The following is a 14,112-nucleotide window of genomic DNA, read 5'->3' on the forward strand; positions in this document are numbered from 1 at the left end:
ATTTAAAAAATAAAATAAATAAAAATGTAAAATAATTTGAACAAACATTAATTGCAGTAAAAATGACAAATAAGAGCAATAACAATATTAAAGGAACATTTTATTATTATTGAGGCATCCAGTATAGGATGTACCATGCCACCGTCTATAGTCAGCTGAATGAATAAATAATAGGGTAAGCAAAATATTACATGTTATATTAGCCATATGTTTTCGAATCCTGTCAATTGGAAATTGTGTAAATATGAAATACTATTTTATGTAATACAAACATAACTAAACAAATATAACTAAATTAAAAAATACCAAATTTACCCTCAGTGAAATAATACCCTTATTGGCCCGAATATAAGACGGCCCTGATTATAAAACGACCCCCTTTTTTTCAAGACTCGAGATTGAAAAAAGACTTTTTGAACACTAAATTAATTTTTATACAGAAAATAATGACAGTACATCTGAAACAAATGATTATAACTATATATTTGAGAGAAAAAGCATGTTATTTTGCCTCATTCAAATCTTAATATCTGAACGTTTAAATATGTAAACTAAAGTGCAATCACATTCGTAAATGAATGGCTTCTGTTTTTTGAAATGTAAATAAACCAATCTATTGTGATAAAAAGACAAAATTGCAATAACTGCATTAACCATCACAGTGAAGTCTAACTGTAACTGTAGTCTTAAAACTAATCTGAATAAGGAAAAACATTGCAATAGAATAATGCAAAGTGGTTAAACTAAAAAGAGTAGCTGAGAGCTGTCATGACAAAACAACGCTTCAATGATATCTGGTGCCATCTATTGCGTCGTGAATGTGTATAATGTCTAGACCGCGAATTTAAGACGACCCCCACGTTTTCAGTCGAATTTAAATGCAAAAAACACCATATTCATATACTTATATTCAGGCCAATAGACCCTACCCACCGACGTCACAAAATCACATGCTCGCTGTATGGTTCCGCCCACTTGTCCGTCATTTTGTGTCTGTATTATCAATGGTCTCAATTGATCGAGCAATTTATAATGCATTTCATGGAAGACCCGGTGCTTTCAGATGCCGTAAACTCACTGGATGTGTTGCATAAAAGGCGTTATGTGGAAAAGCTTCGTTCTATACAGTCGCCAGATCCATATTTGATGCCTAAATCGATGATTTTTGACCGGCTGCCTTCACCGTCTCTACCTGACCCTGATATTTACAACTATCTTGTCCACACAAAATCAGCCTATTCTCACGAAAGTTTGAAAAACTTTAAGAGCTTGGAGGCTTATAAATACTTCGTTGCTGGTTGGGTGAAACAGGTCCTCGTCCACGAAAATTCGGCAGGAATCTATCTTGTGCTTGGAAAGGTGAGTTACGAAATTTTCAATTCAAAATCTTTTGTTATTGCTAACATCCACTGTCAAGTCTAATGTATTTCATGTCGTTTGTCAATGGAGTTAGGGCTTTTAATGTTTATATGGTTTAGCGATAGCACTCTCACTACATACATACGTGTATGTTGTCGGCGATTAGCCTAGCAATGATCTTAATTGTGGTTGTCAGCCCAAAACCCTCTAAATATATATTAAATGCATCTTACCAGATATAAAATGACTACTACATAATCTGTGGTAATCGTTTGGAGACCAGTTTTCTCCTCGAATTGCAGCAGCCCATCTCGCTCTCTTCTCTCCGGGTCTCTCGGAATCCGGTAGAACTTCAAGTCTCTCCGTTTTCTCCGTCTATCTTCTCTGTTATTGCAACCGACCGCCACACACGCCTTCACCATTTTGATTATTAATGTTAACGAGCAGAAAAACACGTCGTAAATAGGAGGAATGTACGTAGCTGTAACAGGGAAACATGATGTGTTGACGGACAATTGGGCGGCACCAGTCAGGAGGAAGGAGTTGTGACGTCACGTGGGTAGGGTCTATACGGTATTGAGAAATATTACTTATGGTAGTCCAAATTTTATGAATAATATTTTCCCTCACCAGGGGAGTTACGGGGGAGGGGGGGGGGCGCAGTGCCCACCCACGGACACGCTCTGCCCACCCAAAGAAAACTGGATGTAGTACTAATGGCAGTCTGGGCACCGCGTATGGTATCCCATTCATATAGTACTGATGTGTTCTAAGTTTTAACCTTTGCGTTGTTACCTCCTCTTTCACCTTAAAAAAAAAAAAAAAATTGGAAATGAAATATTGGTCTTGTTCCTAGGGGGTGCTACACACATTTACGCATATTTTGATTTCATTCACCAGTGTTCACTTGGCTGTTGAGTTTGGTGAGTTTTGAAGCATTCTGAGGGGGTCAAAATAGGGCTCAAAGCGTCGGCGGGACAAAGAATGACTGCTAGGGGGCGCTACATGGTGTATTTGGAATTTGTCTGGACACGGTATCAAAGATTGCACCTGTCTTGACCTGCCTGCCCATTTAGGTGCATTTCCAAGCATTGTAAGGGGGTCAAATTGGGCTCAAAGGGGCTGCGGAACAAAGTATAACTATAATAATAATAATCAAACTGAGGAACCACAATAGGTTACCTAAAAAAACATTGTCTCCTGCATGTCCATACTGTTTAGTTATGGATGTGTTCTAAGTAAAATAAAATAAAATAAACTTTTATTTGTTTAGACCAAATCACAACAACAGTTATTTCAAGGATAAAACAAAACATGTTTTAAGGTGCAATGGCCCTACGCTGGATTTCGACCTACTTGAGAATTGTAGCGTTTCTTTTTTCTATTTTTTTTCCCAGGTAAGACTAATTCCTACCCACACCTGGCATCCTGGTAACACCACTGTCCCCAACAATCTATACTCTTGGTTAAGTTTCTTTACCCTTGCAATAATTAAAATGTTTTCGAGTTCCTCATGAGGTTTCTTTCTCTGTCGCCTCCTGCTGGCCAGTGGCGATGTGTTATGTTTCCTAATCATTACTCTTGCCAGACAATGTTATCTGTTTTTTTTTTTTTTTTTAATGTTGGGTGTGTGTTTTACAAGATAAGGCTTGTTGAATAAGTCCTCCACGAATGTGGGGTAAAGGTACATGTGAGATTCGCTGTCACCTGACTTGACATCAGCAACAACAAAACAAGAACTCCAGGGAGCGCAGCAAGTATGGAGCTCGTGTCGGTTCTGGGTGGAATCGTGCTTATGCTTTGTTTGTACCTGCTGACGAAGACGTCGGGTCGCAGAAGCTTGCCTGCACCTTTACCTCCGGGACCACCTAGCCTCCCTCTCATAGGAAACCTGCACCAGCTAGACAAGAAAGCGCCTTTTAAAACCTTCCTCAAAGTGAGCACTAACAATAGATAATGGCATGTCTGAACAGGAAAGAGCAGTTTTGTTGTATTTGCAGTTGATTGAGAGCTACGGGCCTGTCTTGACCGTGCATTTGGGCTGGCAGAGAATTGCCGTCCTGGTCGGCTTGGACACTGTAAAGGAAGCTCTGGTGGACCAGGCGGATGACTTCACCGGTAGAGGACCGGTTCCGTTCCTGCTCAGAGCCACCAGAGGCTATGGTAATTGGAATGTCGCTGATTTAACATTGTTTTATTTTTAAAGTTCACTTGACAACTCACCTAACGCTGGCCATAAGCGGATTTTAGGGGGGGGGGGGGGGGGGGCAGGAGGGCCAGGCCCCCACCGGTGGCCGAAAAGTGTCATTTCATGAAATTGACTTTCCTATATATATAAAAGTTGTAAAGCAATAAAACTGCAACAAAAAATATATTTCTATAATTGGTCAAAATTATGTTTCGAAGAGATCATGTGACTAGCACCTTAGACGGTCGTTTACTCTGCATATAGTTTTCAATTAAAAAAAAAAAATTACGAGAGGGCAATTTTATTTTTCAAATGATTTTTTTCTTTGATTGAAAATATTTTTTTGATTGAAGCAACTTTTTATGGGATTGAATAATTTAGACACAAATGTCCTACACATAGTATGGCCCAAACACAAAAAGGATTGCTTCAATCAAATGAACCTTTTTCAATGAAAAATTAAGTGTTCAAATGCAAATTTTTCTATCTCAAATATTTTTTCGCATTCAAAATTCGTTTTCTATGATTGAATTAAAAAAAATTTTTTTTTTTGATTGAAGTGATTTTTCTTTTTGAAAATGTATATTTTTTTGGACCAACTTATTTTTTGATTGAATAATAAAGACCAAAACGTCCTAGCCAAAATGTGGCGCATGCACAAATCAACATTACTTCAATCAAAAAGTTGGTTGAATCCCCCCAAAAATTCAAAGAAAAATAGCTTTCACATGCATTTTTTTTTTACTTTCAAATTTATTTTTGCACTCACATTTTTTTTTTTTTTGATTGAAGCAACTTTTTTTTTAATTGAAAATATATATTTTGATTGAAGCAACTTTTTTTGATTGAATAATAAAGACACAAATCTACCTCCATATGGCTCTGCCCAGGGAATACAATTTTTGACTGGGGTAACTACATTGGCACGACACCGGCGGGCGTACCATATTCAATGGTTGATAATCTTGGCGAAAAATATTGCCCAGGCAGCCTGATTTAGAATTCCCCTGAAGAATGATGGAAAACAAAAAATGCTCATTGTCAGCTTATTATTATGAATGTTCTTGTAGATGAATTTTATTGCTGACACTGCGTTTCGGGGTCATTAACATGTTGTGCCTCCCCTGCCCCAAAAGTCAAACTCCGCCTATGACGCTGGCAGTTTTCAGTTTTGCAGATACAGTACAGTGCCTATCATAAGTAGTGCTGCAACGATTAATTGATTAACTCGAGTATTCGATTAGAAAAAAATATTCGAATTAAATTTTGTTGCTTTGAGCATTCGTTTAATTAAAGTGGCGTTGTAATGGTTTATTTTGAAAGTGTTTGGATTAAGTTTTATTGATTAGGGTGGATACACTGCCCTCTTGTCTGCTTCATTTCACATGGCTGAATCCAACTGCTCCCTGTTAAGACCAACGTAAACCAAGTTTTTGTTTGAGACAATTTTTTTAATGCTTTCGTAATTTAGTTCATTGGTGTATTTAGCCGTTTTTTTTTTTGTCAGAATATGTGTCTGAACCATTTGTTAAGAGCATTATAAATAAAAAAATAAAAAAACGTTAGCATTTTATAGCATTTAAGCTAGCGGACTTTTGCTACGCAAGTTAGTCAATTGTTCTTTTGTTGTACATAGATCCTTATTTTTAAAAAATGTTTAGACCATTTGAGGCTCAGCTCAGGTATTTTCATTTTTCATGTTCCTTATCCGATTACTCGATTATTCAAACTAACTAGTTCATCGATTAATTGACAACTAAAATAATCGATAGCTGCAGCCCTAATCATAAGTATTCACTGCCTTGGGTGTTTTCCCCTTTTATTGCATTCCTAAATCAATCATGTTTAAAACAATGTGGCATTTTTAACACATAAAAAATTAGGGGAAAACGTTTTGGTAACACTCTATTTGACCTCAGTGTCATAAAACTGTCATAATTATGACTTGACACCAAGGGCGTAGGTTTGGTCTCAACATTGTTAGGGACCATATAACAGCATAACCTTTATGAACACTTTTAGTTGGGGACGGGATATTGATAAGACCATACAGATTGGGTGATATGAACCTAATTAATTGATCATTGCAAAATAAATCTGTATTATACTTACTTTCATATGTATTGGTTCAGGTGATACACCGTTTGATTCAAACCTTTGTTTTCAAGAACAACTAAAGAAACATTTTCAAAACTTCCAGAATAAATGTCTGGGATTTTATTTGCAAATTTAGAGAGCAATATTTGAACACAACTTAAATTACATAACATACACAATACAAACTTTTTAATAATAGCTAAACTATCCAGAAATACAACAAAATGAATATTTGCCACTCAACAGTGTCTGTCTAAATAAAGAAATTAAATATAACTGAAAAAATGTCTAAGTCAGGAAATAACAAAAATAAAAAAATAATAAAAATGGAGCCTTCATTTAGGTAAAACACTACTGCTTTTGTCTGCAAGCACAGCCAAACTTATCAAAAAAATGAAAGCTACAGTGGCTGCTGCTGGCCGAAAAAAAAACGTCTAATATCCCTTCCCTGTGAAAGGGGTGGAGGAGGCGGCATGTTGTCGACATGTATTTCTGTCGGGGCTGTGAGTGCATGTGTGTGTTGGGGGCGGGGCAAGTCATCAGCCAATCAAATGTGCGTTTTGGGAAAAAAAGGACTGTCTCATTCAGCAAGTGAAAAGGGATAAATGTACTGTAAGTCTGAACATAATGAAAATAATTCCATTAATAATGGTTGGGTCATTTCTATCCTTACAATATGGGAAGACAATGACCCATATAATAGAACTCATTATATAATGCAAATAAGGTTGCCTAAAAGTTGATGGGGACAATTTGAGAATCCTGAAAAGTTGATAGTGTTATGTCCCTACCGTCCCAATGCAAACCTACGCCCTTGCTTGACACCGTCATGGACATTAATGAATGCTTATGACTGATGTCATTAAGTGTCCGAACACTAACACAGTTCCTAAACCCTAATACCATCCCCCCCAAATGACATTTAATGTGTGTGTGACAAAATATTGAAATGGTGATATACAGTGGGGAGAACAAGTATTTGATACACTGCCAATGGGAAAACCCATTGGCAGTGTATCAAATACTTGTTCTCCCCACTGTATCGTGATACTTTGTATCCCAAAGTTTATCCATATGCTCCTGCCAAGAATCGAGATATCGTTTTAAAAAGGTGTCAATGTCTAAAAAAAAAAAAAAAAAAAAATGAACCAATAAGTGGCAAATACAGTACTTATGTACAGTATGTTGTATGTATATATTCGTCTTGTGTCTCATCTTTCCATTCCAACAATAATTTACAGAAAAATATGGCATATTTTAGAGATGGTTTTAGTTGCGATTAATTACGATTAATTCATTTTTAAGCTGTGATTAACTCGATTAAAAATTTTAATCGTTTGACAGTACTAGAAAAAAAATATTTGACCTAAATTTTGTTGCTTCGAGTATTCGTTTAATTAAAGTGGCGTTGTAAAGGTTTATTTTGAAAGTGTTTGCATTTAGTTTTATTGATTAGAGTGGATACACTGCCCTCTGGTCTGCCTCATTTCACATGGCTGAATCCAACTGCTCCCTGTTAAGACTAATGTAAGCTAAGTTTATGTTTGCGCTAATGTTTTTTAATGCATTTAGAATTTAGTTTATAGGTATATTTAGCCATTTTTTGTGGAAATATGTGTCTGAACCATTTGTTAGGAGCATTGTAAAAAAAAAAAAACAAAAAAAAACGTTAGCATCTTATAGCATTTAAGCTAGCGAACTTTTGCTATGTAGGTTAGCAGTTAGCGCGTTTATTTTATACAGTGCCTTGCAAAAGTATTCGGCCCCCTTTAATCTTGCAACCTTTCGCCACATTTCAGGCTTCAAACATGAAGATATGAAATTTAATTTTTTTGTCAAGAATCAACAACAGGTGGGACACAATCGTGTAGTGGAACAACATTTATTGGCTAATTTAAACTTTTTTAACAAATAAAAAACTGAAAAGTGGGGCGTGCAATATTATTCGGCCCCTTTACTTTCAATGCAGCAAACTCACTCCAGAAGTTCAGTGAGGATCTCTGAATGATCCAATGCTGTCCTAAATGACCGATGATGATAAATAGAAACCACGTGTGTGTAATCAAGTCTCCGTATAAATGCACCTGCTCTGTGATAGTCTCAGGGTTCTGTTTAAAGTGCAGAGAGCATTATGAAAACTAAGGAACACACCAGGCAGGTCCGAGATACTGTTGTGGAGAAGTTTAAAGCCGGATTTGGATACAAAAAGATTTCCCAAGCTTTAAACATCTCAAGGAGCACTGTGCAAGCCATCATATTGAAATGGAAGTAGCATCAGACCACTGCAAATCTACCAAGACCCGGCCGTCCTTCCAAACTTTCTTCTCAAACAAGGAGAAAACTGATCAGAGATGCAGCTAAGAGGCCCATGATCACTCTGGATGAACTGCAGAGATCTACAGCTGAGGTTGGAGAGTCTGTCCATAGGACAACAATCAGTCGTACACTGCACAAATCTGGCCTTTATGGAAGACTGGCAAGAAGAAAGCCATTTCTCAAAGATATCCATAAAAAGTCTCGTTTAAAGTTTGCCACAAGCCACCTGGGAGACACACCAAACATGTGGAAGAAGGTGCTCTGGTCAAATGAAACCAAAATTGAACTTTTTGGCCACAATGCAAAACGATATGTTTGGCGTAAAAGCAACACAGCTCATCACCCTGAACACACCATCCCCACTGTCAAACATGGTGGTGGCAGCATCATGGTTTGGGCCTGCTTTTCTTCAGCAGGGACAGGGAAGATGGTTAAAATTGACGGGAAGATGGATGCAGCCAAATACAGGAACATTCTGGAAGAAAACCTGTTGGTATCTGCACAAGACCTGAGACTGGGACGGAGATTTATCTTCCAACAGGACAATGATCCAAAACATAAAGCCAAATCTACAATGGAATGGTTAAAAAATATACGTATCCAGGTGTTAGAATGGCGAAGTCAAAGTCCAGACCTGAATCCAATCGAGAATCTGTGGAAAGAGCTGAAGACTGCTGTTCACAAACACTCTCCATCCAACCTCACTGAGCTCGAGCTGTTTTGCAAGGAAGAATGGGCAAGAATGTCAGTCTCTCGATGTGCAAAACTGATAGAAACATACCCCAAGCGACTTGCAGCTGTAATTGGAGCAAAAGGTGGCGCTACAAAGTATTAATGCAAGGGGGCCGAATAATATTGCACGCCCCACTTTTCAGTTTTTTATTTGTTAAAAAAGTTTAAATTATCCAATAAATTTTGTTCCACTTCACGATTGTGTCCCACTTGTTGTTGATTCTTGACAAAAAATTAAAATTTTATATCTTTATGTTTGAAGCCTGAAATGTGGCGAAAGGTTGCAAGGTTCAAGGGGGCCGAATACTTTTGAAAGGCACTGTACCGTTTGAGGCTTAGCTCAGGTATTTTAATCGCTCATGTTCCTTATCCGATTACTCGATTATTTGAACTAACTAGTTCATTGATTAATCGACTACTAAAATAATCGATAGCTGCAGCCCTAGTAAAATGTAAACATGATACGAGTCATTCACACGTTTTTTTTTTTTTTTTTAAGGGAAAATAATTCAATTATTTTTGTTCTGATGGTAATAATGTTGAGCTGTGGCTTTGGAAGAAGATTCGGTCGGATGAGACCAAAATTGAGCTTTTTCGCTATCAGACACATTATGTTTGGTGGAAACATAACATCCAAGGGGGTGAATACTTATGATAGGCACTGTAGTTTTCACGAGTGCTCGAGTTGCTTTGAAGTCGAGATACCTACGTCAGTTGTCCGTAATATTTAAAGGTTTGGCCATCAGCAACGGCGAGCGCTGGCGTCAGCTGCGTCGCTTCACCCTGACGACCCTCCGGGACTTTGGGATGGGTCGCAAGGGGATGGAGGAGTGGATCCAGGAGGAGAGCAAACACCTGGCAGCCCGCTTTGACACAACCAAAGGTTTGGAGAAGACATATGTATTTGACTATTGACTGAGTGATTGAAAAGTAGCGATTGGTTCTTTGAAAACCTGGACAACCTCCCAACTACAGCTCATTTTGTTCTCCAGCCGTGCCCTTCGACCCGAGCTTCTTTCTGAGTTGTAGCGTGTCCAACGTGATCTGCTGCCTGGTGTTCGGGCAGCGCTTCTCCTACGACGACGAGCGCTTTCTGCGTCTTCTCCGGATCCTTTCGGAAACCATCAAATTCGGCAGCACCCCGTGGGGGCAGGTGAGAGGCTTGAGATCCACTTTGATGAGCACTCTTTGCCGTGGTCTTCCTCTTTCCAATACAGCTATACAACGTCTTCCCCCGGTTGATGGAGTGGCTGCCAGGTCGGCACCACAAAATTTTTGCTGGGGTTGATGAGGTGAGGGCTTTCGTCATGGAGAAGATCGAAAAGCACCGCTCCACGTTGAGCCCTGAGTGTCCGAGAGATTACATTGACTGCTACCTGATCAGACAGGATCAGGTGTCAACTCCATTCTTCCACTTTTCGGGCTGAACTTGTTGATTTCTGGAATTAATGGTTCTTGCTTGGTTATTAGGAGAAACACAACCCCACCAGTGAGTTCCACTACGACAACTTGGTGTCCACTGTGCTGAATCTGTACTTGGCAGGAACAGAAACCACTAGCTCCACCATCCGATTTGCCCTCAACGTGCTTATGAAATACCCCAAAGTCCAAGGTCAGACACAGAAAAAACAAAGGTTTTTCGTGGTTGAATTTGTCATGCCTGATTTTTTTGGTCCTGCAGAGAACATGCAGCAGGAAATCCACACTGTGATCGGACAGCGATGCCCTAAATTGGAGGACAGGAAGTCCCTCCCTTTCACTGACGCCGTACTCCACGAAATCCAACGTTTAATGGACATCGTGCCTATGGGTATCCCTCATTACGCCCTCCACGATATCACCTTCAAGGGTTACCTAATTCCAAAGGTAAACATCAAAACTCCGTACCGAATGAAAAGCTGAATATGACGGTGAGCATTTGTGTTTGGCGTCCACAGGACACGATAATCATCCCCTTGCTGCACTCTTTACTTAAAGAGGAGAAGCAGTGGGCCACTCCGTGGACCTTCAACCCTCAACACTTCCTGGACCAAAATGGCAACTTCAAGAAGAACCCAGCTTTCCTTCCATTCTCTGCAGGTAAAATGGAGTCGCGCACAGTGAATTTTAACATAGATCTTCTTAACTCATTTATGCCGATAGTTGTCGATTCATGGAATTAACTCCCACTGTGCTCTGGGTGAGTAAGTAAATGGTCACTTTCAGCCAAGGGTGTAGGTTTGGTCTCAACATTGGTTGGGACGATATTACAGTAATGCACATAATGCAAACTAGAGCTGAAACGAATACTCGAGCAACTCGAGTAACTCGAGTTTAAAAACTGATCCGAGTAATTTCATTCACCTCGAGTAATCGTTTATTTTGACAGCTCTAAGCATCACGTTTTGCTCGGACTACTTTTAATGCAGATAACGCACTGATGTCACGTGCGTAGAGGAAGAAGCAAAAAAAAAAAAAAAAAAAGAAAGAAACTTTCTGCAGCCAACAGCCGCTACAAACGACGCCGACGTTGCTAAAAACTAGCCCGCATGATGCTACGTTGGTAGCAGGTAGCGTCTGATGCGTCTCATAGAGATCACATTTATGTTGAACTAGATGCGAAATGACAGACTCGGCCGAGTCTGGGCAGTGTTACTAAACAGCCGCCATCTTAAAGCAGTAGAGCGCTAAGCGCTAATAAAGAGCGCTAAGCGCTAATAAATAAGATTAACGTTACTGTCGCTGGCTCACGTAACGTTAGCCCTGCGGAGGGCTAGGTTTCTATTAATTATGACCACTGTCGATGCGTGGCTAACATCTCTTACATACAGGCTTTAACTTAACATAGCGTTGTGGCGTGATGAGGGTTTAAAATAAAAACTTAATAATGCTAACTATCAATTTTAGCTCAGTTGTCATTGCTGGATAAAACACTAAGTAGCACTGGTCCCTAATGTGCTCCAATACAGCCTGTATCATACATTTATTTTGAGCACTGCAAAAACTCAAAATCCTATCAGGATTTACAGTTTACACTAAGTTAAAACTTAACTAGAACTTAAAAATAGCTTGACACAATTAGAAATTCAATTGAAACACGTGGGAAAAAATCCTTCCTATAAACTCCTATCAACTTTTAAGTGGTGTGTGTTATCAAGCATAATGGCATTTTTAGGTAAGAAATATATGTATCTATATCTATCCATATATATATATCTGTATAAATTTATATATATATATATATATATATATATATATATATATATATATATTTTTTCTTTATTTTTTTTTAAATAAGATCTAAAAGTTTTTTGAGTGAAAGCAGTGAATTAGTCTTTTTTTTTATTCTAGTTACATCTGAGATGCAATTGTTGGCTGTTTTCAACAATGTACATCGAAAATAAAGACACTGATTGACTGAAAATGGTTCAGTATTAGATGAAATGTCTTGTTTTTGCATGTACATTTATAATTGCTCTTCACCTAAAAATATATGTTTTATCCGATTACTCGATAGAATTTTCAGTCGATTACTTGAAAACTAAAATATTCGATAGCTGCACCCCTAATGCAAACAATGATCCAAATAAGGGACGACTACCTAGACTTTGTTGTTCCTTCTGGAGGCTGGCCTGACCGCAGTAGTTTTGACGGTTGCAGGTCGGACTTTCATTAGCAAAATTAGTGGTGTTTCCCCCACCTCCACAACATTGACGTCTTTTTACATGACTTATATTGGCTGCTGATGGCCGAAAAAAAACTTCTAATAACCCTTCTCTCCAATGGGGGTGGCATGTTGTCGACATGAATCTGTCGGGGTTGTGTAAGTATGTCTGTGTGTGTGTCTTTGTGGCGGGACGGGGGGGGGGGATTCAAGTCATCAGTCAACCAAACGTTCGTTTGAGGGGGGAAAAAATGGACCGGCACATTCAGCAAGTGAAAAGGGATAACGATGTAAGTCTGAACATATTGAAAATAATTCACTTAATAATGGTAGGTTCTATTCGATCCTTAAAATATATGGTAAGGTAATCTAAATTACTTATACTAGTACATTTGAACTCTTTATATAATGAAATAAGGTTGCTTAAAAGTTGGTGGGGACAATTTGAGCATCCTAAAAAGTTGCTAGTGTTATATCCCTACCGTTCCTATGCAAACCTACGCCCTTGCTTTCAGCCAAGGTGGGTCAAATGACCTGCACCCCCGTACCAGTAGGGCAAGTCTATGCATCTCAACCTGTACCCGGCTCTCTCCCAGTAGCGTACTGTATGCAGTACGTCACCTTTGCTCATTAATATTCATGACGTTAGCAACTGTTGCTAGGAGGGACAAACGCTAGTTTGACCCTCCTAGCAAAAGTTGCTAAATGCATGTAAATAGTGTATGAACAAGATGTTTACTGAGCTAAACCTACAAATCCTGTTCGAAAATGATGTTCCTAGTGCCATATTCAACATTAAAGATGTGGAAGAACATACAAATGTTCAGTTAAAGAGATGGCTTGAGTGTCGAGGGGTGAAAATGACAGTGAAAAGAGCTGACCTGATCCAGAGGTAGCTTTTTATAGACACCTTTTTCTTGTGTGGATTGCCTTACGCCACTGACAATGAAATTCTCCTGTTTCAACAGGCTACCCTTTACCAGTATATGCCCTGTCTTTCTTATATATTTTATCCTCTGGTTGTCTCATATCCCTGACCGTTCTTGGGGATAATTTATATTGCTATTTTTGTGTAGTGATCGCAAATGCTACCTAGTGACAGCTAACGAACAGCCAAATCTTAATTCTATTAATCTATTTACACTTCCCCCTTACAAAGGTTGTTTCTTTACAACAGAAAAGGTAAAGCTGTTAAATCTAGAGCCTACCTGTCGGCATGAACAGGTTTGCTACAAAAAGATCAAGGGCAAACATGGCTAATTCATTTAAACATCCATATTTTAGAAAAATAGGCCGAAATGACTTGTGATATACAAATTAAAAAAAACATTAAGGTCATTCATTGTCAGACGGAAGCAGCACGGCAAAACACCACGCTAAAAAATTAGTAAAAATATCAAAATGGCTTACCTTTTCAGGGCAGGCAATGGATCAGGTTTGTTATCTGTAGGACCATGGCCCCCAACAAAATGTTACAGCATATGAAAGTGAATGGCTTCACCTTGCTGCCGTTAAACTGGTCTTTTGGACATCCGCACAAGTTAATCCATTGTTCTTATTTTTTCCCCTCTTAGTTTTTGGCTTCGGGAAACGTATGAAGAAAACTTCCTTCATATGTGGACGGTCGTAATGTCTAGAGTCGTTTCTACAAGTTCCATAGCAGCAGTGTTTCATCTGCATGTTCTTTTTTGAAAGATTACTGGCAGAAAACAAGCAGTACTAGCATGGGTTATATGCGAGCACGCTTGTATGTTGACTCCTTCCGGTTTACGATGAT

At 38.7% G+C, this 14,112-nt stretch overlaps 1 protein-coding gene across 1 annotated transcript in view; it reads left to right on the forward strand.

Annotated features, from left to right (window-relative positions):
- The first annotated feature begins 3,022 nt into the window (after positions 1-3,022).
- LOC130911104 (cytochrome P450 2G1-like) overlaps positions 3,023-14,112 on the forward strand; it is a 42,128-nt gene continuing 31,038 nt past the window's right edge. The window contains exons 1-8 of the mRNA XM_057828817.1: positions 3,023-3,295; positions 3,360-3,522; positions 9,426-9,575; positions 9,685-9,845; positions 9,910-10,086; positions 10,163-10,304; positions 10,374-10,558; positions 10,630-10,771. Of these exons, the coding sequence (XP_057684800.1) occupies positions 3,119-3,295; positions 3,360-3,522; positions 9,426-9,575; positions 9,685-9,845; positions 9,910-10,086; positions 10,163-10,304; positions 10,374-10,558; positions 10,630-10,771 (1,297 nt within the window). The 5' untranslated portion in view covers positions 3,023-3,118. The remainder of the gene's footprint in view (positions 3,296-3,359; positions 3,523-9,425; positions 9,576-9,684; positions 9,846-9,909; positions 10,087-10,162; positions 10,305-10,373; positions 10,559-10,629; positions 10,772-14,112) is intronic.

This window comes from Corythoichthys intestinalis, unplaced genomic scaffold, assembly GCF_030265065.1.
Source record: "Corythoichthys intestinalis isolate RoL2023-P3 unplaced genomic scaffold, ASM3026506v1 HiC_scaffold_23, whole genome shotgun sequence".
Classification (NCBI taxonomy): domain Eukaryota; kingdom Metazoa; phylum Chordata; class Actinopteri; order Syngnathiformes; family Syngnathidae; genus Corythoichthys; species Corythoichthys intestinalis.